Raw genomic sequence first — 26363 nt, forward strand, 5'->3', positions numbered from 1 at the left:
ATATGAAATTTATTTCCAAAAGATGCTTGATCATTCTAGAAACTATCTGTTGAATATCTGGAGCAACTGCAAAAACCCTATACATGAGGAAAGATGGCAATGATAAGCCTTAGCACTGCACAACAAGCAAAGCACCCATCATTATAATCTTGCCTTTCCTTTGAAACCCAGCTCCAAAATAAATGAATCTTTAGGTCACTGAATTTATAGTTTTCATGCTGAGCAGATAATCAACTGATAATGTATTGAAGAGATGTCCCTCTTCTGTGTAGAAAAGCATCTCAGACCTACCGTATTAATAATTGGGAAACGCTTATGCTGATTTGCTTTTGAATTGCAAGTTTATAGAAAACCTCACCCCTGCCAAACCAAGAAATAATGGTGTAAGTAGAGATCTGCTGTAAGTAGCAAGGAACACAATCAACTTTCCAGACTGAATTCATCATGATAGCAAAATTTCAAGACAGTTAAACACAATACAAGTCTTGTATAGCCATTTTTTATTAAAAGGAGGAGAAAAAATACAAAATAATTTTTAAACATTTGTTGGTTATGGTCCCCCAACTCAGTATACTCGTAAACAAAGCCACAGTTTACTGTTTCGCCAGTACAGTGCTAATTTTATCACAGCCAAATGTATCATCCACAAGGAGAATAATGGATTTTGTTCCTTCACTGTGTCCTGTCCCTTGTATTCTTGTTTGGAAATAGAGCAAGTGTAAGCAACTCAGCCCCAGACTCAGAACTTTCTAGTAATAAGGTAACTACTTAAATAACAATCAGCTGGGTCAGCAGTGACTCATAAACTGTATTTAGTACCCAGTGTAGATTATCAATAGAATATGCATGCTGAACAGGTCAAGTTTAGGGAAGTTATGCAGATGGCCAGAAATGCAAGTACTCAGAATATGTGAAATGAGCTTTTGATAGCCCTTTAAGAAAAAGTTCAGTGAACTGAAGTATGTGTAAGCACATGTGGTATGATTGCCTATTAAGAACCCTGTTATTTATAAAGCACATAAAATTTAGAGCACCAGCAGAACTTGGCTAGTATCATTTATAGCAGTGGCAGATACTACTTTACTTTCACCCTGAGAAATTCCTCCCAAAAATATTTTGGGTTGTCGTTGTCATCCGCCTGTCAAGACAATAATATTTTGGGAAAGATGCTTTAAAATCCACATGAATACAGTTCAACAGAAATTTGAAAAAGTTCCTTCAATTAATGGTGCACCAGTTCACACAGGAGTAAGTGGTATTTTCTTCCTCCTTCAATAAATCTTAATCACTTCCACAGAATCTCCTCCTTTTGTTGTTTTAATGAGGCACAGCATCTCAAGCTGCTAAATGTGCTGTATACAGCTGACAGTTTAAGCATAACATTATTTAAATGAAATAAAATAGCTATCTTATTTTTGAAAGCATCCTAGTTGGTCCAACAAATTCAACACTGTTTCCTTCATGAAGCTGATCAGAGAAATGTGCTTGAGCTATTTTTCGGCCCAAACAGAAATTAAGACGGCATAGTTAATCATGATCACAGTTGCAAATTTAACATCAGCAGCAAATCAGTTGTTATATTCAAAGCACTAACATCAACTAGAATATCTAAGTCGTTGAGGTCAAAGAAAGGAAAACCAAGTTTATGCATACAAGGGTCCAGCTGCGAAACAAGCAGATTTTGACACTCATGTGACTATGAAGAAGGCTGCCTAAGTGAGTGAATATACCTATTCACAATGGCCAACAACAGGCAGGTTAGGCAACCTTGACTGGCTGCTTCTTGTGTAGGCAGTGACGTCAAGCTAGTTCTGACTCTGTGCCTGCTGAATGGCTTTAAGAAAGCCACCTGGAAAACTTCCTTGACCAAGCTTTGACAATTTTTGTTTGGGTGCCCTGATCCAAAGACTAACAGACACACTATGGCAAAATAAAAGTTACAAACAAACGATGCCTCTAGTAGTAGAGAAGGCAGCTTTGGTAGCACTTAGGAAGACTAAGAAAAAACCTGAGGGAAAGAGGATTGGTTCCTTGTATCTTGCCGACCTGAGTGACTTAAGGGGAAAGAGACATCCCACAGAAAGGGGACACACAGCCCCTGCTCTATAGCCTCATACTGACCATTTATACCTTGGTTTTTTTAAGGACCTGTGTTGCAAGCCACTAAACTTGCCACTGAAAAGGTCTTTTTGCCTTCCTCTGAATGTGGCTTGCATCTTTCAGCTTGTGCTCTACTGGGGTTACTGGGAATAAATAGCATTTTTATTTTGGCTTCTATGGCTTAAATTAAGATTTACACATTATAGTTTATTCTTAATATCACGCAGCGACACTTCCCATTAGGAACTCCTTCAGCAATGAAATTTGTTTTTTTTATCCAAAAGGTGCTTTTCATTTTTGCTATGTGCAAGAAAAGCAGCACCTAAATCCAGTGCTTTGCTTTCCTGGAATTTTTTTTCCAGAAAGTGGCTTGGCCAAGAAGAGAGGAAGCAGCACAGTGTCTGCATTTAACCAAGCCTTCGGTCTCGTTTAAGAGCGGCAGCCACTTTCCAGACAGCGATACACTGGGAGAGCAGGATCTCTTCTGGGAATGTATCCTCTAGTTCTTCTGGTATGTTGCTCCCTTTCGTTTCAAGGTATGGAACAAGTGTGTCCTTAAGGCTGGGAAAGAGAGAAAGAGAGTGAGCACAAAGTATAATCAGCTATTCTGCAGTACATGGCACTGTTCACGAGCACAAAAAGAGCTATATTCAGGTGATGAAGAAAATATGCAAAGTTCGGGCTTGACAGGCTCTTACCTCCACGTGGGATTGAACTTTTCCTGAGCTTTGGGATATTTCAGCTTCAGGATGATCATTTCGTGCAACTCTTGGAGGAAGGACTCCAGCCCAGCCTGCATAAGGAAGGCATTGAGGAGTTTTGTGGTCTCTGGAGTGAGCTCCTCTTTATAGGATTCGCTGACCTCTGCGAAAGGATCCTGGGAAGAAACACACAACAGCATCGTTAGGGGAAGAAGGGAGAACAAGAGCACAAAACATCAAGTTATCTCATCCTCCCTACCCCTTTCAGATTCCTACCTTTTTCAGATGCAGCAGCTGTTCAGATTTATGGCTTGAAAGGAGCTGCCACAGTGCAATAATGTGCTTTAGGTGACATCGGCTCAGCACCTGTAAGAAACACACAAAGGTTTGACCGTTTTAAAGTTTACTATAATTCAGAACTAGGTTTACAACAGCTATGAAGATGAGGTGGACATAGCTAAACATTCCTTTAGAAAAAATGTAAATATATTTTTAAATTGTTTTTCATTAATAATGTTTAGTAGAAGGTGGTTGTTTTACTGATGATTTCTAATTATTTTACTGATGATTTGCTAATTACTTTGCATGATTCATGTTGTAATTGTGATGTTCTACTATGTTATTATTTATCTATGTAAGTCGCTTCATCACTCGTGTGAGTGAAAAGCAGCAAAGAAATAAAATAAATGAAATGAATATATACATTCTGTTACACGTATATTCTCTAGAGACAATAAATTTGCAACCAGCAACATCTTTTTTCTTTAAAAATAGCTTTAAGTTTCTGTTTTCAATGAAACTCATCCTAAAATGCCCAAGAGTTTATTGTTATTCAACTCTTGTGTATACATAAACCAGCATCCCCTTCTGTGACATATCAACACCCCTTGAAGCAGCAGAATGTCTTGGACCAGTAAGGTGCTAGGACTTACTTTTTGCCCTGTGCTTTCCAGGCACAGGCCTGAGCTTTAAAGCTCTGTATCTGAATGCTCTCTTTCTCACCCTGGATCTTACCCCCACGAAAACCTGCTCTTTAAAGCTGAAGCAATTAAAACTAGCTTTAAAGCTAATGGCAATTCTGCTGCAATTCAGAGCAGGTGGAGCTTTAATGCGAGGACCATGCCTGGAAAGCGTGGCGTGTGGATAGATCATTAGGCTGTGTGGTAGTTTTAGGTTCTTGCAAAAAACGGTTTGACTGAAAACTTGCAATAGCAAAAAGATGTTCTTTTTAAAAGTCAGAAACTGCCAAGATAAAGGGACTTAAATCATAAGCTGGAAGACAACAGTTGCATTGTGCTTTCTCCAATGGACAGTATAATTGTGGGGATGGTCCCCCATTCCAGCTCAAAAGGTCAAGAGGAAGGCCAAAGGTGAATGGAACTTGAACCTCTGGAAAAAAATGGGTGGAGAGAGCACCTCCTTTAGCTTAGGGCATGTAAGACAGTCATCGCGTTCAGCCTAGTCTACTTTCCTCTTTTCCCCTGCACTCACCTTCATCACGTGGTCACTTATCTGATGGCCCATTTGCAGGATATTTTCAACATACTTAGACAAAGTCATATCTGGGTCTCCTCCAGCCACAGCTAGGAATCCTAAGGTTATTTCGGTGACAGACAGAGCTTCACAGATGTCACTGTAGGATAGCAGCTCCCCACTGATCATGCCAATTGTGGAATTTGGCAGAGAGCTCTGTAATTCAAGGGAATGAAAGCCAGTCAACGCCCATCATTCAGCACAGATTGTTGCAAACACTGCAGTCAGTCTCTATATAGTCCACTCCTTTCCTCTGCAATGATTCTTCCAAGTTATAGAAGCTGTTTGCCAGGCCCTGACTTGGACAGCAAACTGGGCACACACCTACAAGGAAGTGTCCCAATGAATTCCAAAGGGCTACCAATGTACCTGCTGCCTTGTGGGACATCTTGGGAGGCTAAGGAGTAAACCCTACACAAATCCGCAGTGGAGTCCTTAAGATGGTTGGATAGGATCTTATACCCCCTCCTTCCGACAATACCAGCAGCCAATCTGGTGCCCAATGAACCACATCAGCGAGGCCAAGAGTGGGGTCTTGTCCTCTGGGCAATACACAGAGTTGTTTGACCTCCATACACACTACCTAGGCTTGCACCTGGAGAGGGTCACTTCAGTGCTACTAACACAGCAAAAACAATGCAGTTACAAGTTACTGGTCTCTACAGCCACAGCAGGCGCTGTGATTCTCCAGTGGGTTAACTTCACCCCTGCAATGCACTCCATTATCTCTCGAGACAGAAGGATGCCAACAAAAACCAAGCAAGCACAGAATCAGGCACTGTGCAGCAAGAAGCTAATCCTAAATTTAACAAAACTTTACTGAAATGCAGTCAGCCACTTTTTGTATTCTTTCTCTCTCATCTCTGAAGCTCACCTGGCTCAGCTTGGTTCTGATATCATTGAAGAGATGCTCATAATTTTGGTCATGCCTGTATACCAGAGTGGGTATGCCCTGGTGACAAAGAGAGAGAAAATATGCCAGTGAGCAACCCTTTGCAATAATGCTCTCTAACCTGACAAATGGATCTCACAAGGCACCAGGAAAGCTATGTGGCAACATTAAGTTTCTATGATACATACTGTCAATGTGATTAAAGGCTTTCCCTGTAGGAATCTGCTAGTAATTTGCTGCTCAATTTTTTCCAGTTCCAGTTCCTGGAGGGCTTCTCCTCCTTTCTCCACGCTGTATTGGCAGTTGGACAGGATCAGTGGGATCAAGTCCCTCCCCACCTCGTAAGTGATCACATGTAGATCTGTCACTTCGGCAGGGCTGACTGAGTATCTGTTGAGATGGGGAGGGAGAACACAAGAGAATGAGAAATCTTGCTCTACTGCTGATTTGGCACCAGATAAGGCTATCTGTCACCCTGCAGGAAGTAATGGGGATTCTAGCACATACACACACAGGCATACCTTTCGGCATCTGTTGTATATTTTTCTACGGTGTAGACAAAGTCATTGTGCAGGCCAATGAGATAACTGGCCAAGGCAGTGGAACAGAGGCCTAGACCATGTCGGCGAGGCAGCAGGATCTCAAAGTCACTATTCAGAGTGAGGTCAGAAGCACAATAATCTTTGGGGAGTTTAATTTCACCTGCATTTGGACCAGAAAACATTAGTGAGTGACCAGGTTTCTAATTATCTCTTGTTCATTACCAAGAAGATAGAAGAAGAGGAGTTTGGACTTGATATCCTGCCTTTCACTCCCCTTAAGGAGTCTCAAAGCGGTCAACAATCTCCTTTCCCTTCATCCCCACAAAAAACACTCTGAGGTGAGTGAGGCTGAGAGACTTCAGAGAAGTGTGACTAGCCCAAGGTCACCCAGCAGCTGCATGTGGAGGAGTGGAGACGCGAACCCGGTTCATCAGATTATGAGTCCACCACTCTTAACCACACCACCACGCTGGCTCATTTTAAGTATGCCTCAGCACCTCGACTCCCACATTCTTGTTCTGTCTTAGAAAGTGGTGAACTAAGCAAACCTGTCGGAAAGCAGGGCAAAGATCACCTTCAGCATGTTCACAAGGAATGACTCCAAACAGTTAAGCAAAGGGAATGCACACTCCATAAAATGAAAATGACATTCAAGGGGTGTCCACTAATATGGCCATTACAGAGCCCTGACTGAAGATGTTTCGTGCCTGAAGTGCTGGGAAACCAACTGGTAAAGACATCAGAGTCAGCCATCAGCATTGATTAGCATTAATGAAGGATCAGAATCTCCACCCAGAATTACGTGAGTATTTCTCAAGCTCTCTCTCTCCACACACACTTTTTGAACTTGCCAGCTATGGTGGGGAAATTTGCAAATTAAATGCAGTTTCCTCTCCCTTTGATCAAAGAAAACTTCTCCATTAGATGATCAAGCCTATTAGAGATTCCACTAAGCCTTCCGTGTACAATCCTGAGCTGCCCAAGCCGATCCTTTTGGTTCAGATCAGTCTAAGTCACTCCACTCCTAGTTAGCTTGACCTCCACCTCCTTCCCCCAGTGTTCCCTCCCTTAGTTCCATATCCATTGTTTTTATATATTGCATATTTAGGTCTCCAAGAGAGGCACATAATACATAAACCACCCATCACCATTAAGACTAGCTCCATGCCATAAGGAGTTCAAGGAGATCTAGAAGGGATCAACCTGCCCTCAATTGCCTATTACTTCCATCCTCCTGGGTTGATGACAAAGCAGCTGTTAATAAAAAAGCCAGGGTGTCTGACTTCCAAGCACTCATAATGGATAGACCCAGTAATTGCTACCACCCCTGTGTCCAAAGGCCAGAGAAACCCGATCCATCCCTCTTTCCCTTCTATTGTTCTGGAATAGGTAATACCTGCAGTTTGGTACCTCTCTTTTTAGTTCTTACACAGACATTGGGTCCCTCTTATCCATTGCCACTGAAATTTAATCTCAAAGTTGCCAATCCAACCCATTCTTGTAATAAACTGCAAAGTCCTTTGCTCTAAACTCAAATGTCCTATGTTATGTTCTACTAGTTCACCCTGTCCTATGTTAAGGGTGGGTGGGGGAGTACTGTAAAAGGAGAGACTGCTAAATGGAACAACCTTTTTAGACTCTTTTCAGGAGACAAGACTAGAGAGTGTTTCTTCCAGCATTAAAGACCCAAGTTACCATTAGATGGCACCAGGTGACCTCGCAACCTTACTATTTTTCTAGAGTAATGGTGTAAACTCGCCACTCACCACTGGTTTCCAAGGAAGATCTCAGTTTGTTCCAAACAGTCAGAAATATCTTCACTCTGTTTGTCATAAGGCACCTCTTGCCTTCTGGAGAATGCAAGAAACAAACAGCATGTGACATATGCAAGATTGCAAAGTTCTGCATGTTTTTCTAAGGGAGTTATTGCCCAAGTAAGTTTTGGTTCAGGAAGTTAGAATGCAAGAGCAGCCTAGCTGAAGCAGACCAAAGGTCTGCCTAAACCAGTACCCATAGCTGCCAGCCACATGTTTCTGGGAAGCCCCAGGCATGGCACAAAGTCAACACCCTTTCCGATGTTTATATCTAGTTTTTGGTTTCAGGCAACCCCGTGTCACTAAGATGCCTATCCTCTATGAATGCCATCGTTCAAAGCCATCTAAGCTAGTGTCCACCATTGTACGTTGTTGCACTGAATCCCCAAATTAATTGTGATGAAATACTGCTACAAATATAAGCAAGTTCTATCTCCTGGTCAAATGCTAGCTTCCCACTGCTAAAATGGATCATGATCCAGGTTGTGTTAAACACTTCTGGATCCCAATGATTTCAATGGCAGAAATTTAAGCATGGCCCTAATGTTTCCACTGAAATCAGAGGGACTTCAAAATGCTTAATTTTAGTTGGATCATGTCCATTATGTCTACAAAAACAATGGCTGCGTTTTCCTGGGATGACTTATATAAATGTGAAGCTTGGTGTTAACCACACGCCTTAATGCTCTGCTAACTTAATATGGAAGAGTCTACCTGCGGAAATGTTGAGAAAATCTTCAATCTTTCGGTATTCCAGCTCTGACACGTTCTGGAACCTTTTCACCAAGTATTTCTGCAGGGCCAGAATTTCTGGCAAAAACTTTACCAGTCTCAATTCAGCTTCCTAAAATGAAGCAGAGTAGTGCTAATGAGGTAAGAGGAGTTGAAAGACTACAGAAGCATGAGTGGCTTTCCCCTTAGGAGGCAACTGCTTCACCTGGCCCAGACAGTGGTATCACTGCCACTTACCAGGAGAGCCAGGAGCGAAACTGCAGTGAGGTTGGGCCCGTGTAGGTGCACTAGTGAGAGCACCACATTGCCTCTGCTGGTGCTGCACAGCCCCCCACCCCGTTGCTGTCACCTCACAGTGATGCTGCTTCCACGAAGCAACTGTAGCTCTGCCTCACCGGGTAAGCCACTCCCATGTAGAAGAATCAGCACTGGTGGTTGTAAATAAGCAGAAATTAACATACGCACAGAACTCTTCATATCTAGCAAGTCCGTAGAACATGGTTTCCCACAGGTATAACTTCATTGTAAAGCAAATTGAGTAAGGGGTTACCAGAATTAGAAATAAGCAGGACCCCTGCACAATCTCTCTCCTGGTTTCAGCTTTACACAACTTTATGCATCCCCTCTGGCTTTTTGCCTACTTCACTTTGCCCCTTATTTTTCTTCAGCTGCAAAAAATATATATTCTCAATTCTAGTAATATTTCCACCAGGAAAGGGTATAAATGAAGCATTTACTTTTAAGTCATTCTGGGCAGAGATCTGCTCGGTGCAAGTAGACCTTGTTCTGTGCAAAGCTCCTCTCATTACATAAGACTTCACACAATATTTTTAACACAAAATAAACTGAACATCATTCTAACACATCTCCTTTTGCTATAAATGAGTACTAAAAGTGGTCACGAAACTTTTCTTCAGCTTCTTGGTGAAGCCTAAGTCTAAGCACTTCTACTGCTTTGCCAGAGGCAAGTGGATGCTAAAAACTGGGTTGTACATAGGGGTGGGGTGTAATTTTGTGTCCATTTCCCCCCACCTTGCAATGAAAGCTGGGAACCCCCAAGTGTTCATCCATCCAAAGGAAGAAAAGATACTGTGACCCAGTTTATCCCCCCACCCCACAGATGGTAAGGCAAGTGGTATCCAGGTGCAGAAAAGGGTTAAACAGCTAGGTGTTGGATCAAGAAAAAAACTTATAACAGTAGAATTTGCCCCTTGTCCTTATGCTCCTCTCAATCTCAGCTCCAGAAACATGCATAATAGTTCCCTTAATCCAGTTCTGACAGCACTCAATACCTTTGGATGGTAAAGTAGATTTGGGTCTCTGATAGTCATTACCTCACAGATACCAGCACAAAGTTACCTTATGCTATGACTGTGATTTTAATATTTCAAAGCACCTGCCTGGTTTGATGCTTACTGATGTACTTCAGCTTTTGGCAAGTAGCTGACAGGAGACTTCTGCTCATAAGAACAAAGTCATAACATTCATAAAACGAAGGAAAAGAGAAAGGAAGATGAAGGGCATATATTGGGGTTTCCCCTTTATTAATTATCAAGAGCAGCGTACACTTGGGTCCCTTGCATGGCAGTTCCTGACTCATGTATTCCTGTAATAGGGCCACTGGCAAAAATCTGGGCATGCTCACCTTTTGCAGAAACTTCCATAAGATGGGCAGTGTGTCCTTGCCACCTTTCTGCTGGACAACGTGCCCCAGGTACTCAATGGAGATCCTCTTCTTGCAGCTCCACATCCTGGAACAGTGTACAGGGCTGTTGGTCAGTGTGAACAGGAAGGCTGCAGGGTCCCCATATACAACTTTCACTACTGGGTTCGAAGAGATTCTCTCATCTTCACTGATTCGTCGATTCAACTCCAGAAGTGTTTTATCCAGAACCTGCATGGGGGAAATGAGGGAGTGAGGGTTATAACCATTAAGATGCAGCCTCTCTCAACACACACACACACACTTTAAGGCAAGGCTGGGCAGTGGGGTTTAATGCTGATCTAGGAATTGGTGTGATTCTAACTGCATCTTGAATAATTGAATCTGGTAGTTCATCTGAGGGTTCTGAACACCTTAGCTCTCAAAAGGTGAAATGCTCACTTCCTTAGAGCTATTATGAAAATTGCAGGTGTGGGGTATCAAGGAGAGTTACTTCTGAAAGAGAAGTCTTTCGTTTTTCTAATTAGTAAATGTTCTTTCAAATGTACTCCTATCAATATAAATAAAAAACTGGCTTCTAGAGTCCTGAAGTAGCATCACAGCAAGAAACTGAACCCAGAGTGAAGCTTTGCAGAGGACAACTTCCTCAGTCCCTAGGAACTCCCAAACAATTTTATGCAGTAATCTGGACAAGATCTAGTCCTCATGTGGGACACTAAGCACGGATAGGGCTAAACTTGCCCCCCAAAAAGCAGAGACATCACCTTGCCAACAAAGGTCCGTATAGTTAAAGTTTTCCCATATAGCTATGGTTTTCCCAGTAGTGATGTATGGAAGTGAGAGCTGGACCATAAAGAAGGCTGATCACCGAAGAATTGATGCTTTTGAATTCTGGTGCTGGAGGAGACTCTTGAGAGTCCCATGGACTGCAAGAAAATCAAACGCATCCATTCTTAAGGAAATCAGCCCTGAGTGCTCACTGGAAGGACAGATCCTGAAGCTGAGGCTCCAATACTCTGGCCACCTCATGAGAAGAGAAGACTCCCTGGAAAAGACCCTGATGTTGGGAAAGATGGAGGGCACAAGGAGAAGGGGACGACAGAGGACGAGATGGTTGGACAGTGTTCTCGAAGCTACCAACATGAGTCTGACCAAACGGCGGGAGGCAGTGGAAGACAGGAGTGCCTGGCATACTCTGGTCCATGGGGTCACGAAGAGTCGGACACGACTAAACGACTAAACAACAGCAAAACTTGCCCTTGCCAATGTCTTCCCTGAGTGCACACCATTACTTTATCCATTAGCCTTGGAAGGAATTACTAGGCACGTTAGATTTAAAAAATAGGATTCTAAGGCTTACTTTCTCTTCTGCACCACAAAAAAAATGGGGAGGCCAACGTAGCATCTGCTAGAAACCCCACTACTTCCTGCTGCTGACAGGTGGCCTTATCTGTTGCTAAATCTGCAGTAGAGAAAGATTTCTCATTCTTGTGCTTTCCCTCTCCTGCTCAAGATACTCTGTCAGCCCTGCAGAACTGACAGACCTACCTGCATACACATCCCTGCACAAACAGGTACAAATACATGTACAATGTTCCACTGTAATCAGGATAATAATGTATGTTGTATCGGCTGCTAATGAAATATGTATAATTCATAGGGCTAGTCTGTGTACTGTCAGAAAATACAAGTTTTTGAGTGTGTTTTATGTTACCTCCAGTTCAGGAAGAATGATGCGTGCAACAATTCCCTCCCAGTTGTTTCTTTGCTCTTTTTTGGAGAGTTGACCATCAAAACGCACTGGCCCTGCAAAAGGACATTTATTGCATGTAACACCTTCTTATTATCCCTGCTTCCTTGCATGCAGTTCAATTTGGCATGGGTCAGCTATGGAAAGTGGCAGTAGCAGTAACAATTAATAGTTCTCTGTCCCTGCTTTTGTTAAAGGGCTGGAGATTATTGATAGCAATTCCCAGTTTCTTCTGCCTGTATTAGCCTCTAAAAGGAAAAAGCCTGGTTCCTTCCCCTGACTACCAAGACAGGTCACATAAGCTACACATCCTCCCACTGTCTAGCCTGGTTTGCACAAAACACTAAGGCTATGGTTCGTTTAACAAACCATGGTGTAACAAAGAGTTGCCCCACAGATGAACAAACAAACCATAGCTTATTCTGCCAAAGTTTGTTTTCCTGTTGTTCCTGCTTTATGCCCTAGTAGCTTGGTGAGTTCCTGGAATGGAATGGTCAAACAAGCCAGGACTGAGGGAGGGTGCCAGGCTCTAACATAATGCTAAGCCATGTTTAACAAACCAAGTCTTGTAAGTCAACAACAAACCATGGCTTCAGATCATAGCTTGTTGCTAGTAAACAAACCATGGTTTAGCTGGCATCATAAGGCAATTTCCTCCAAACCACACCCGCCTGCCCTACATCTGGCATCATATGTGCTTTCAGCTGCCAGTGCAGAATATGGAAACTTAAAGTGTGCTCCCAATTGCACATTGGCAAAGGAAGGCACATTGCCTATCCACTGATGAGTGGGAGAACCAAAGCCTGCTGGATCAGCAGTGCATGAGTGTTTCTCACAGGAGAATTCACACGAAGAACTGATGTCTTCAAAAAGCAAGCTTTGGCTATACAACCCATCAGCTGATGGGCCAAAGTCTCAGGAGCTTTGAAGTACTGTGCAGGAGTCTTGGCAAGTTTGCCAACCACCCTGCACAGAGCTTTGAAGTCTCAGCTTTGGGACTTCAAAGTGCCAAATCACCTGATTTCATCGTGACATTTGTGACATCGGATTATTGACCAGTGTCCACCTGCCAAATTTGGCTGGTGAGGTTAGGCCTGATATGTATCTGGACTGTGAAGCCAAGGAAGTTCCCCAACCATGGCTTAGTATTATGTGAGAACCATAGCATTAAGGGTGTAACAACTCTAAAACATCAGAATGTGTTAATTTGGTGTAGCTTCTATATATGTTCCATGGTGATGCACAGGCCTATTCTGTGTATAGACATTAAGTGACTCACACAAAGTTACAAAAGGAGCCAAGCCCATTCAATGCGGGCAGCATTCTTGAATATAAATGAAAACTGCACTACAGTGTATATTCTAAAAACAAGATACTCTGTGTGCATTCTTCACTTTATCAGTACTATGATTCAATAATGCAAAGCCCAATAAAAGAACTTGCCCAGAACCACCAGTAATGCAAACAGACTATTTTGAAAAGTGGAGACTTAAATAATGAAAGCAATGAGACTATGAAATCAGGTTAAGAGCAGACATGCCACTCACAAGAAAAAAGTTACAGTGGTGCCTCGCAAGACGAAAAGAATCCATTCCGCGATTCTCTTCGTCTAGCGGTTTTTTCGTCTTGCGAAGCAAGCCCATTGACAGCTTAGCGGATTAGTGCTACAGCGGTCTAGCGGCTTTCAGCGATCAGCTGTTAAGCGGCTTATCAGCGGAACAGCTGATAAGCGGCTTAACGCCTTAGGAAAAGGGGAGGGGAAGCCCGCGGGGACTCGCAATATTTTTTCGTCTTGCGAAGCAACCCCATAGGGAAATTCGTTTTGCGAAGCGCCTCCAAAACGGAAAACCCTTTCGTCTAGCGGGTTTTCCGTCTTTCGAGGCGTTCGTCTTGCGGGGCACCACTGTACTTATTTTTAAAAATAGGTACAATACAGCTCTTCTTGAGAACTCTGCCACGGCTGCCTCAATCAACTTTGAAATATAACGTCGCAGTCAATGCTGTGAATTTATGCCTGCTTTACTAGAAATGTAAGCAACCACATTTTGCAAGCTGCTCTCCTTACATTGGCCTGTCTGTTGGTGAGGCTCCTTGAGAAGGCTACAAAGAATGAGATGGACAACGTTGGTGGTTTCATCAGCACACTTCCCAAGAGTATTCATCAGTTGCTCCAAGTCCTTAAGAATATGCTGCATGAGAAAGCTCACTGGATCCTGAACTGGTGGTTTTATGATCTGTAGCAGGGACTTCAATAACAAAATGCAAGGTTCAGAGCGATCAATATGCAGTTCTATTGCAAGGCATGCAGACTAACAGTCAGTCATTTATTTTATAAAATTTATATGCTGCTTGATTAGTGAAAAATCTCAAAGTGTTTAAAAAAAAGAATAAAACAGGAAGATTATTAGTAAAAACAATCAAAACATTTCTAAAAATTAAAAACCAGCAATATGTTTCGGGGTTTTTTAAACTCACCATTCTAAATACCTGAGAAGGCTTGTCTAAACAAAAATGTTTTTAGGAGGTGCTGGAAAGAGTATAGTGTGTGTGATGTCAATGCCACCTGATGCCAAATTGTTGGACAACTGTGATAAATGATTTCATCCCTGAGGAAGCCAGAGGTCTATTGTAATGAACTGTCCACCACAAGTGTCCACTATAGTATGAGAAACCGAGTACAGTGGTACCTCGGTTTAAGAACAGCCCTGTTTACGAACTATTTGATTTACGAACTCCGCAAAACCGGAAGTAGTGTCCTGGTTTGCAAACTTTACCTCGGTCTAAGAACGGAAGCCGAACGGTGGAAGGGTACCAGTGGCAGGAGGCCTTATTAGGGAAAGCGTGCCTCGGTTTAAGAACGGTTTCAGTTTAAGAATGGACTTCTGGAATGGATTAAGTTTGCACACTGATGTACTACTGTACCTTTTCAGCTTCTAGGAAACATTTATCCATGTATGAAGCTTGTTAACAGTCTTACTTTCCCTCCATGTATTACTGAAATGTAACAAATGCATTTCTGCATGAATCGTTAACAACCACATTTAAAAAAAAAAATACTTTAAAAAAAACCCAGTGGGGCACTTTGCCTCAAGTGGAAACACATCCCAGGCCAGTCCTGCTGGCATCCGATCATCTCCTTCACATGATACTGAGAGTAAACCTTTTTTTAAAAAATTGAGTTCCGTTTCAGATATGCTTTCTTTAGTTTCCACGCAGCAATGCTTTTCAGACAGAATTGTGTGGTTCCTAGTTTTATTTGAAAATACCTGGCGATCTTTTGTGGCTCCCAAAAGCAGCGACAAATGAGTGAGCAATCGAATCAGAATCAGGACAGCTGGAGACATCTCCCTCTCAGATGCAACCTCAGCCTCTCTTTTTTCAGGTTTTCCAAGCACATGGCCGGTTTGTGACCTGTCTTGAATACTCCTGTATAGAATAATATATACAGTGTGTGCACACTTGCTACAAAACAGTACTTTTCCGCGCTTAAAAATTCTGATTCCCAGACATCCAGACAGTAATTATCATCACACTAAAACAAGAGATACAAACATATTACATATGTAGTATATAAAATATTAAAATACCATTATTTGCTGTTATATATGTTTCCACTTAAAATACCCCCTTGACTTGTATACACTGCTTTAATTATTTGTTTTTAATGCCGTTGTTGTATTTTTAGTGAACTGTTTATCCTGTAAATTGCCTTGACATGCCTTATATAAAGAGATGGAGAAATACTTGTAATAAATAAATAAATAAATAAATAAATAAATAAATAAATATGAGGGGTGGTGGCTCAAAGCTAAGAAATTAGGAAAGCCATAGTACGATCCTGGCTTCTTTCTTGTTTGTTAATGCCTGTTCTATACATGCCTACTGAGAAGTAAGTCCAACTGAGAATTACTCTCAGATAATTGTGAGCAGCGGAAGCCACAGTTCTCTACTTTGGGCATAAAATAGGGAGTGCTAGCTCAATACAAGCCCGGGTCTTTGGGTCAAAAGTGGAACATGATAGGAAGAGGGGAAAGGATAGGGGAGGGGACAGCCACAACTTCCTAAATAGAAAGTTTTGAAGCCTTGGTTGTTCTTCTGAACATGGCCATTGAAATAGGTGAACTGGAAATCACTGCAGTATTCTAGGAAGGTAAATTAGTTTTTTCTACCTCTAAAGTTGTTATAACTTGATGGGGCAGAGACCTGTTCTAGAATAAATTCACCTTAAATAGCTGCAAATATCCCACCTCCCAATCTTTAGGGAACACTCTAAAAAAGTATATGCCACTCCACATTCCAAAAAGCTAACATAAAAACATACCGTGCTTCTTGAAAGCCTGCCACTGCTCTGTGGTTGTCGCCTCCTATTACAACACCACAATCAACACAGAAACCACGCTGCATGGGACGGCCACACTGAAAGGAGAGAGGGGTGGAATATTAGAAGCAGAAAACTGAAGTAATTCTGCTTGGTAAAGCTTAGGCTAAGGTTCAACTATTTTCCAAAATGTTAAGCAATTGCAAAACTAAACTAAACAAATACACAAACAAACAAAAGCCACACACACAGCAAAGTTCTGCTTTAGTTTGCTTTACAAGGAATTCCTTGAAAACATGACAGAATGTTGAAGGAGAATGAAGTGCTACACAAACTGTAGCACAGACGGCTTTTAAAGAAATAAACCAGAATACACACACAATCTGTGAAAGCTCTTACCTCTCCAATAGTGCAGGGGTGGCCATTTGGACATGCTGGTTTGGGGAAAAAAGAAAGGATTTATTTACTTATTCATTCATTTGTCCTTTACCTGCAGGTCACAGGGCAGTTCACATAATCAAAACAAAAACAAAAACAACCCAATAACCCCCCCTTTTTTTAAAGAGCATCGGATGTCAATCAACCAAAGGCCTGTCTAAAGTGGAAAGTTTTTGGCAGGCGCCTAAAGGTGTATAATGATGGTGCCAGGCGAACCTCCTTGGGGAGAGAAAGAAGTGTGCATGCACACGAAAGCTCATACCAATAACAAACTTAGTTGGTCTCTAAGGTGCTACTGGAAGGAATGTTTTTATTCTCTTCAAGCTAAGTTACTGGGCAGTAAAATGGCAAATGCAATAAAATGTAAACTAGTGCAAAGTGATGCATGATGGGGCAAATATGAACAAATTCCTGCTGATTCTGACAACAGAATCTGATCTCAAAACACCTCTGGATGCTTTCAGAAAGAAATAGGATATTTCTATCAATCTGCTACTTGTTCCCATGGTACACATCAAAATAATTTGGATTTTAGGTCTGCTTATTTCACTTACATTACATTACATTACAAGTACATTTAAAGTTATTTTTGATAACTACTTTACATTTCTGAGAAGTTTACACAACTATCAAGATTCTTTTTTAAAAGTCCACACTGGGTGGTATTCAGCAAGCTCATTCTGTCAGCACAATGACTGTGGGCTGTTCTGGGGTTCCCTCAACCCCCTGAAGCTGTTCTGAAGAGGTCACGGCGTGCATGGGGAGGAAAGATGGGGGGGGGGGGATCTGCTGCGGAAGTGGAAATCCTTGCACTAAAAGAATGAGTGAATTGGGTACCACCCACTGACACTTAACCATATGTCTTTGTGCCTAAATGGATAGATACGACACAGTAATTTGACAGGAGAGTAATATATGGAAGCAATCCCCATCATACCCTGGATTATTTCCACTGTTTTCGGGGGACAAGACACCACTGGGGAAAAATAGCTCTCTAGACTGCTCCCAAGCTTGAGCATGGTACTTACTATACCATCGAAGTCCTGCTGCTGCTTCCCATCTCACAGCCTGAGCCAGTAAGTCTTCTGGCATTGTTGGCAGAAAAGCACCCTGGAAGGGGAGAAGGAGAATATCAAAGTGGAACTAGAATAATATGCAGTGTCCTCCTGTTCATGTATTAAGATCTTCAGTTGAAGTCTTTTGCCATGTGCTAAAGTGTGTTATACGGGACGTGGGTGGCGCTGTGGGTTAAAGCCTCAGCACCTAGGACTTGCCGATCGAAAGGTCGACGGTTCGAATCCCCGCGGCGGGGTGCACTCCCGTCGTTCGGTCCCAGCGCCGGCCAACCTAGCAGTTCGAAAGCACCTTCGGGTGCAAGTAGATAAATAGGGACCGCTTACTAGCGGGAAGGTAAACGGTGTTCCGTGTGCTGCGCTGGCTCGCCAGATGCAGCTTGTCACGCTGGCCATGTGACCCGGAAGTGTCTGCGGACAGCACTGGCCCCCGGCCTATAGAGTGAGATGAGCGCACAACCCTAGAGTCTGGCAAGACTGGCCCGTATGGGCAGGGGTACCTTTACCTTTTTAAAGTGTGTTATGCTTGCATGCAGGAGAGGACTGTTTCTGTGTGATTGCAGACAGACAGGAAATGCAAGTAAAACAGTAATGAGTGCAGGAACTGATGGGAATTGCAAAGGAAAACGGAACATTCACTTCTTTACCTGCATGGTATGAGGTGAGAATGCCAGATTCCTTAGAGGTTCAAGGATTCGATTCTGGCCAGACAGCAAGACAGCAGCAGTGTGAATTGCCATTTCAATCACTACCCTCTTGTGGCTGGAATCTTGGGGGCTCAGTGCCAGTGAGGGGAGTTGGTTATTCATCAGAGATTCTGCAAATCTCTCCAGCTCTGGAGAAGGAAGAACGTTGGAGCTCTGGATGAACTCCTTGATAACATCACGTTGCTGAAATAAGAAGAAAATTATTTTTCAAAAAGTAAGGTGAGATTTGTCAACTAGACTCACTTCAATCTTCATACGAACTATGGCCAACTAAGATGATCAACTGCTTGGAAGATGATTAATAATGCATATAGGTCAATGCCTTTCAATGGATTTTTAAATGAAAGTTGGGGGAAACGACCACCTTTGCTCAGTTCTATAATTGATATCCTAATTCTTCCTCTCTCCTAAGGAAGCAGCACTTGTGCACAAGGCAACATGCAAACTGGCACCAAGACAAAGGCATTTACCTCCTGCTTCGGATGAAGACTCTGCTCCTTGCATCCATACAGAGATGTGAACTCTCTGAAGACAGCCAAGAGAAAATGAACAGCCTGGACAGACTTGGAGACATTGCATGCCTGAAAAAGAAGGCACAAGTTACAAGGCTGGGATTGGGGGTGGGGCAGGGTGGAGAAGAGGGCAAGAAACGAGAGATTATCAATAGTTAAGCTTCCATCTTTGGCTATTAGTAGTCATGGATATTGCTACAGAAAACACGCCCACACGAAATGGTACCAGGTCACAAAGATTTCATCTAGCGCATCAGTCCAAATATATCTCTAGATATGTCCAAAAAGGACACTAAAGGCACAACTTTTGTAAATGTTTCCCTGACACTGTTCCAATCTGGTAACCAGTAAGATTCCATCACCTATGGCAAGGGTATTTCAATTGGGATTTCTTTATTTGCCAAATTTCTCCTGTAGGTAGCAGACCCACCCAGATCTGGATGAGAACATATGAAGGACACTACAAAATGGCACAGTAAAGGAAGTCCATCACTTATTAGCAGAGTCAATGTTTCTAATGCAATATGTAGCGCTCTGAAATTCAGCCCCGATACTCCAGCCAATGCAAGAATGGCTTGTCATTTGATAAGCACAAGAAGTAAACAGTAGAACACAGGTGAAAATTTGGGCTTTGGACAACTTAAATACATCAATAGTAAGCAAGAAAGCCTTGTTAATAGAGCTGAGATATACAAAGGAAGGAGGGAAGAAAAAATCATCAGGAATATATGAAATCAAAAGAAATGGCTTTACCTTCAGGGCTGCTGAAATACCATCTGCCTGGCATTCTATTATTGCTTTTCCCAAAGCATCACGAACCACTCTGTAGTTTTTGCCGCATACCAGGAACCGATCCATCTGATTGTGCTGATGACTCTGAGGCCACAAAATACCAAGTCCCATTTTTTAAAAGTGTGAATATGAAAGCACATTCTAAACAATGTGATGTAACTACAGAATCTGCCCATCAAATCTGCAGTTGAATTTCAAACTTCAGAAGGGTAATAGATGCCTGCCCAAACATTCTAAGTTATCACGAGGCTCTCTAGCCAAAGCAATATATTTTGCTTATTAATATTACATATATTTGTTAGTTACATTTTTTACAAAAAATACAAGTGACTTACAAGATAAAAAAAAACCGGATTAAAACAGCTAAAACCAGAAAATTTAAAGCATGTATAGCACAATATACCTAAAATGCTCACTGAATAAAATTAGTCCCACCTACCTCACAAAAAGATGAGCACCACCATAGAAACCAGCTTAGTTACCCAAGGCCTGAGTGAATAAATCTTAGCTTAGAGGGTGAAATCTCAATGTAAGCAAAACAAATTCCTTTTATTTTTGCAAATTCCTTCTTAAGAGCCATTCCATTTGGCCCTTGTGTACCAAGGCATAGCTCAGAAATAAACATCTCAAATTTATTAACGATAGAGACAGATATGTATTACCTGTTGCTGTTTAATTACTTCTGATGGAAATACCCAGAGATACTGTTGTTCACTAGAAAGCCTCTGTGTGAACTCCATTCCATACTGATTAGTAAGCTTTCGGACAAGGTAAACTTTATACCAGTCATTTTTAGTCTGACAGCAGAAGCGCTTCACTTTCTGCAGGTAGAATTGCTTCTCTGTTTCTTCACTACCATCTACAGAGAGAAAGAAAACAAGGCCTTATTCCCTATGCCGTGCTATAGAAAGGTCACAATTTTAAAAGTGCTTGACAGATACAAATCATCTAGCAGCAGGAACTCTTTCACACGCCATTTCTTTGGTACATTTGCATTCCTGTTTGGTTACCATAATCCCACTTGCCTGAAGCTCCATGAAGCTCAAAGAGCAGCTCTGCAGCCCTGTCCATGCACAGCTGGATGTGGGCCACACCCTGCAAATACTCGATGGTGGCTTCTTGACGGGTGTCACCGCTGTTCCTGCTCCACTGTAAGTAGTTTTCCAGGAAACGCCCATCCTCTCTTAGCCGGTTTGCTTTGCTTTCCTCAGAGGAGGCTCCTGATTTCTCACACATAGAATCCTGAAAAATGAAACCATGTTTCCTGGTTACAACTAAGTTTCCATACCATAGAGTTTAAGCTTTTTAAACTTCTTGCATTTGTAGTTTGCACCTTTGGGGACATGCAAGCACACACACACCATTTTGTACATGGAATGCCACCGAGCCGACAGGTATGCCAGCTTGCAAAGCTTTTTCTGCTTCCTGGTGGTGCTTTAGAAATAAATAAACCAATCTGGAAACGTTTTGGCCATCAGTTACAATGCAACCCTAACCATGTCTACTCAAAAGTACTACTGAATTCAATGGGGTTTACTCCTAGGTAAGGGGTTAGGAGTGCAGTCTCAGTCCAAGCAAATGCTCCGAGGGCATGTAAAATACTCAGGTAAAAGCAAACTAGTAGGGGCTGTAGCAATTTTAGGAAGCTGAACAACTACGAGGCTTGCTTATCAAGAAGCAAGTCACACAGTTCCAAAAGTTTCAAGAATGACTCATGATCGTCATTATGGCTTTTCACTCACTGCTTTTCAGAATAATATCAGGGGGTGAAATTGCTACCATCTCCAGTAATCAAAACACACAGTGCTAGTTTGTTGTTGTTGTTTAGTCATTTAGTCGTGTCTGACTCTTCGTGACCCCATAGACCAGAGCACGCCAGGCACTCCTGTCTTCCAATGCCTCCCACAGCTTGGTCAGACTCATACTGGTAGCTTCGGGAACACTGTCCAACCATCTTGTCCTCTGCCGTCCCCTTCTCCTTGTGCCCTCAGTCTTTCCCAACTGCTAGTTAAGTTGATGCTAATGCAAAAGCTGTGCCAGGCTTTGACAAGTAAGGAAAGCTATTTCCCTCCTACCTGATCCAGCAGCTGACAGCTTGGTAAATATATAAACAAAATGGGGTGTGTAAGCTTAGATGATGAGGAAATCCTGTTTGCGCCACAGAAGTCAACTGCAAATGACTAAATCTAATCGCAAGCACCTTCTGATCTAGTCTATTTCCTTCCAGTACACATGTGCAGCAGGCAGTGATTGCTCTGTACTATCTCTTCCATGTCTCTGAAAAGTTAAGATTCTGGAATGACCTAAGATTCTACCACTGGGCCAGGTCACCCCTGCAAAGTAAACAAGGAAACTGGAACGTATACTTACTTCAAGGCAGTTGACAAATAGCACGTACACTTTTGTTTTATCATCTTTGTCTAGGATGCCACTTGATTCTACTTCTGATAAATAATTTTGTACATGGACTTTCACATCGTTGAAGCTATAGAAACAGAGAAAACTCTCCTTACTCAAAATGAAAGATTTCCACTGTCAGAAGTATGCATTTCAGTTGTACAACAGAGCTGAGGTGAGAGCCAGCAAGAGATTCTGAAAAGCAATAGCTGAAACCAGGAAAGAACCACAAGGACTTCGATTTAACGAAAACATGCATCAGTGGGATAAACGCTGAAGAAGAAGCAGGGTAGTTGAAAGTCCCAATTGAAAGTCCTTACCTGTATTTTAGAAGCAACTTTAGCACGACGGAACGAATTACAGGAGTTTTATCTACCACATCGTTAAAAGGGGACAGAGATTTTGTATGCACCCTGGGGTTTCCTAAAGAAGTAATAAAACACTGCATAAAGACATGGAAAAGTCTATTTATTCAAGACAAGACAGCTGATAAAAGATCTTGTGCACGTACCTCTCAAAGGCTTCGCATGGAAAAACAGGAGTTTCAGTAGCATCTGGATCACAGCTTTTTCTGGGGGTTCATTGTCTTTGAAGCACATAGTAGAAACCAGGTTTATGAAAAAACTGTTGCAAAACTTACGGAACTGGGTGTTTTTTTCTATGCAAATACTGTGGAGAAAATGCACAAGCCATTACATATCTGGTCAACTCTGCAACTTGCACCACAAAACACATGTGTAAATGCTAAGAAATGCATAGCTAGTGGGTTATATTAAGTCCTCAGAAATTAAGGCCAGTGTCTCTAAATCATTACCAATATTATAGATTGTTAATCAGAAGAAGGCATTACCTGAGCTCCTTGGATACTTCAATAGAATATTTTTCTGGTAGGTCAACCAGGCAAAGCGGACAGGACATCTGTCCTGCCACCAGCCACTGTTTGATACAACTGTGGCAATATACGTGATCACAAGGTAGGTTGACTGGGTCCTTAGGATCTCCCATACATATTGGACATGGTCTTAAGCCATACCTGTGAATTCAAGAGCCACAGTTAATGTGATCATATATTTAATTGTAGAGCCCATTGCCTAAGTAAGGGATGCTCAAACTTTATACCCTTCCCCTTTCAGGGTCCACTTGAGCGGACTGAAAATTACTGAGCCCTGCCTGCCCCCACAATCACAAAATGCTAGCGTAGGGGCTGCAAGTCATAAAAAGGTGAAATTTGGTGTAATCACTTGGCAATTGCTGACAAAATTTTCTGCCAATACAGTGAAACCTTGGTTTTCGAACAGCTTAGTTGCTGAACTTTTCGGCCCCAAATGTCGAAAACCCAGAAGTGAGTGTTCCAGTTTTCGAATGATTTTCGGAAGCCGAATGTCCGTCACGGCTTCCAATTGAGTGCAAGAAGTTCCTACAGCCAGTTGAAAGTCGCGCCTTGGTTGTCAAACAGTTCCAGGAGTCAAACGGACTCCCAGAACAGATTAAGTTTGACAACCAAGGTACCACTGTATCTAACTCCTCTTTGGAAATCACTAGACTCTTTATCACCGCAATTATTTTCTTGCAGGGAGTTCCATAGTTTAGTTTTAATCAATAAGTATAGACATTGGTTCTGGAGGTGTTATGAGTCAGTCGTCCCATTTTAGGCAAAATCTGCTCACCCAGAGATGCCAAACAAATAAGGCCAATAAGTATAGACATTGGTTCTGGAGGTGTTATGAGTCAGTCGTCCCATTTTAGGCAAAATCTGCTCACCCAGAGATGCCAAACAAATAAGGCCGTTAGTTTAATTTCCCCCCTCTCAAAATTCACCTCATGTCTTTTTTTATCTTTCTCCTTTCACATTTAACTTATATCCCACTGCTTCCCTACAAACTGCCTTTTCCCAGCCCTCCTCACACACTCATCCCAAAAGCTTTACTTGCAAAATGCTGAACTGATTTCATCCTTGCAGTCGCACAGCACGTTCATCACTGCAGTGAATGTGTTAAGAGTTTTGATGTCAGAATTCCACTGGAAACACTGAAAAGAATAAAAACAATGTGAATGGGAAGAGGCCCTCAAATGTAGGCAAACAATGCAGTAACCACAGGAGTCTGCACATTTATCACTATGGTAACTGCAATAGCAGAACATGCATTTGTTCTAACTGGGTTTAACAAGCTAGCCAAATAAGATGCTCCAACTGACTTTATTACATTATTTTTACTACAGCAATGATACATGTCTTTGCAGAAGGGCCGAATTCAATAAGACTTAGGATGTGGACACACAGTGGCGTAGCGTGGGTTGTCAGCACCCGGGGCAAGGCAAGTAATTTGTGCCCCCTAACCCGTGGATTTGCGCCCCCTAACCCGTGGATTTGCGCCCCCTAACCAATGGATTTGCCCTAACCCCAGATGTTGCGCCTGGTGCGGCCGGCCCCCCCTGCACCCCCCATGTTACGCCACTGTGGACACACTATACCTTTAAAGAAGTTTTGAAACACACTTCCCCTAAAAGAATTCTGGACACTGCAGTCTACCATTCACAGGGTTACAGTTCCCATAAACCTTTAACAAACCACAGTACCTAGAATTCTTTGATGGAAAGAATGCATTTCTTTACAAGTATTATGTGTACACAACCCCTCCCCAGCTATAGAATGTCCTCCCGTGAGGCCTGCCTAGCATCGGCATTAACAGATTAAAACATATCTCTTTTTTAGGCATTTGAGGCACTATGCTTATTGCTGTTTCTGTCTTACAAATTGGAAGTGCCATTCTACCTATGAAAAGAAAAGCAAGTTCTGAGTGCTGAAATAAAACTGGTACATATTTAACTTGCTTATGGCCAGCCAAATAAGCAAAGGATGTTTCTTCAAGTGATGTTTCCCTCCAAATGCAAAAAGGGTCCTTACCTTTCCAAGCCTTGTGGTATATTGCTTTATCAGATCCACCATCTCTGGGATCGCCTTTTCTGCTCCAAGTAGCACATGTTCCACAAAGAGAGAGACTGAGAAAACCCGATTCCATCGGCTCCTGTTTCAAAGAGAAATGTGAGTTATGGCTTATTTATATATGGGGGGGGGGGGGGACGACAAGAAAGTAGGAAGTAAGTACCAGATGACTGGATTGAGGGATGACTCCTGCTGTATAAGAAGGGATCATCACTGCCTTTTGCAGAGCACGTCATAAAATTCAGTGGCACTGAAGACTTGATTTGGAAAAGACTAGTAACCCACTAGTAAAATGTAACTAAGGAGAGGGCCAGTACTCAAGTGAGTGCAGCAGCACAGATGCACAGCCTCTCCATTTACTATTCTTTTACTTAACAAGCTACATCTGTTCCACTGAGCTTCAATTCGGAGGCTCACAGAGCCACTTGACTACTGTAATTTTTTTCATTCCATATTCCTTTGTAGATTCCATAATAGCATTTTACTTTTACTATTTATTGCATTTATATCCCACCTCAAGGTGGCATGCAAGGTTCTTTTCCCCTCCTTGATCCCTTGCAACAATCCTGTGAGGTAGGAAAGGTGAGCTTCAGGGTTGAGCGAGGTGATGAACCCTGGTCTCCCAGCTCCTAGTCTGACTCTCTAAACACTATACCACTTACTAAGTTGTGTGTGCGTGGGATAACACAGGAAACATGTAATCTGGGATTTGAGGGTATTAAGAAGGAAGCAGCTTTGCAAATGGGTGACTACCACAACCGTTCAAATGGGCGAAACAACAATGTAACCAAGTGACATTGTCATTTTCAATTAATCTCAAGGGAAACATTAGGTAAAGGTAAAGGTACCCCTGCCCGTACGGGCCAGACTCTAGGGTTGTGCGCTCATCTCACTCTATAGGCCGGGAGCCAGCACTGTCCGCAGACACTTCCGGGTCACGTGGCCAGCGTGACGAAGCTGCTCTGGCGAGCCAGCGCAGCACACGGAACGCCGTTTACCTTCCCGCTAGTAAGCGGTCCCTATTTATCTACTTGCACCCGGGGGTGCTTTCGAACTGCTAGGTTGGCAGGCGCTGGGACCGAACGACGGGAGCGCACCCCACCGCGGGGATTCGAACCGCCGACCATGCGATCGGCAAGTCCTAGGCGCTGAGGTTTTACCCACAGTGCCACCCGCGTCCCACAAGGGAAATATTACTATACTTTTAAATTCATATTTTGCCTCTCAGACCTACCTGACTTCCTGGAGCAGCTGGTCACATTGGCTCTCATTGCTTTGAAAGTAGTTTGCTGTACACACAAGTTCAATTGGCATTTGAAGCTTCTTCACCTGCTGGAGCCATGTTTGAGATTTGCAGTTCAGCAGTTTTTCTTCCAACATCTCAGTACAAGCAATTGCGGCAAGCACATCCAAAACCTAAGCAATCAGGCATGAACAGGGCTTTAATACAGACAT

At 42.5% G+C, this 26363-nt stretch overlaps 1 protein-coding gene across 1 annotated transcript in view; it reads right to left on the bottom strand.

Moving 5' to 3' along the window:
• Positions 1 to 483: 483 nt before the first annotated feature.
• LOC114588958 (E3 ubiquitin-protein ligase RNF213-like) overlaps positions 484 to 26363 on the bottom strand; it is a 93729-nt gene continuing 67849 nt past the window's right edge. The window contains exons 41-68 of the mRNA XM_077924089.1: positions 26143 to 26324; positions 24870 to 24990; positions 23892 to 23992; positions 22815 to 22997; positions 22476 to 22633; positions 22285 to 22387; positions 21938 to 22052; positions 20593 to 20809; positions 20230 to 20426; positions 19529 to 19651; positions 18734 to 18844; positions 18204 to 18446; positions 17512 to 17593; positions 16445 to 16479; positions 16049 to 16143; positions 14994 to 15153; positions 13793 to 13973; positions 11692 to 11783; positions 9960 to 10208; positions 8297 to 8426; positions 7535 to 7618; positions 5748 to 5928; positions 5415 to 5616; positions 5209 to 5286; positions 4293 to 4490; positions 3078 to 3167; positions 2799 to 2977; positions 484 to 2661 (exon numbers count right to left, since the gene is read on the bottom strand). Coding sequence (XP_077780215.1) covers positions 2508 to 2661; positions 2799 to 2977; positions 3078 to 3167; positions 4293 to 4490; positions 5209 to 5286; positions 5415 to 5616; positions 5748 to 5928; positions 7535 to 7618; positions 8297 to 8426; positions 9960 to 10208; positions 11692 to 11783; positions 13793 to 13973; positions 14994 to 15153; positions 16049 to 16143; positions 16445 to 16479; positions 17512 to 17593; positions 18204 to 18446; positions 18734 to 18844; positions 19529 to 19651; positions 20230 to 20426; positions 20593 to 20809; positions 21938 to 22052; positions 22285 to 22387; positions 22476 to 22633; positions 22815 to 22997; positions 23892 to 23992; positions 24870 to 24990; positions 26143 to 26324 — 4044 coding nt within the window. The 3' untranslated portion in view covers positions 484 to 2507. The remainder of the gene's footprint in view (positions 2662 to 2798; positions 2978 to 3077; positions 3168 to 4292; positions 4491 to 5208; positions 5287 to 5414; positions 5617 to 5747; positions 5929 to 7534; positions 7619 to 8296; positions 8427 to 9959; positions 10209 to 11691; positions 11784 to 13792; positions 13974 to 14993; positions 15154 to 16048; positions 16144 to 16444; positions 16480 to 17511; positions 17594 to 18203; positions 18447 to 18733; positions 18845 to 19528; positions 19652 to 20229; positions 20427 to 20592; positions 20810 to 21937; positions 22053 to 22284; positions 22388 to 22475; positions 22634 to 22814; positions 22998 to 23891; positions 23993 to 24869; positions 24991 to 26142; positions 26325 to 26363) is intronic.

Source organism: Podarcis muralis, chromosome 2 (genome assembly GCF_964188315.1).
Source record: "Podarcis muralis chromosome 2, rPodMur119.hap1.1, whole genome shotgun sequence".
NCBI classification, from domain to species: domain Eukaryota; kingdom Metazoa; phylum Chordata; class Lepidosauria; order Squamata; family Lacertidae; genus Podarcis; species Podarcis muralis.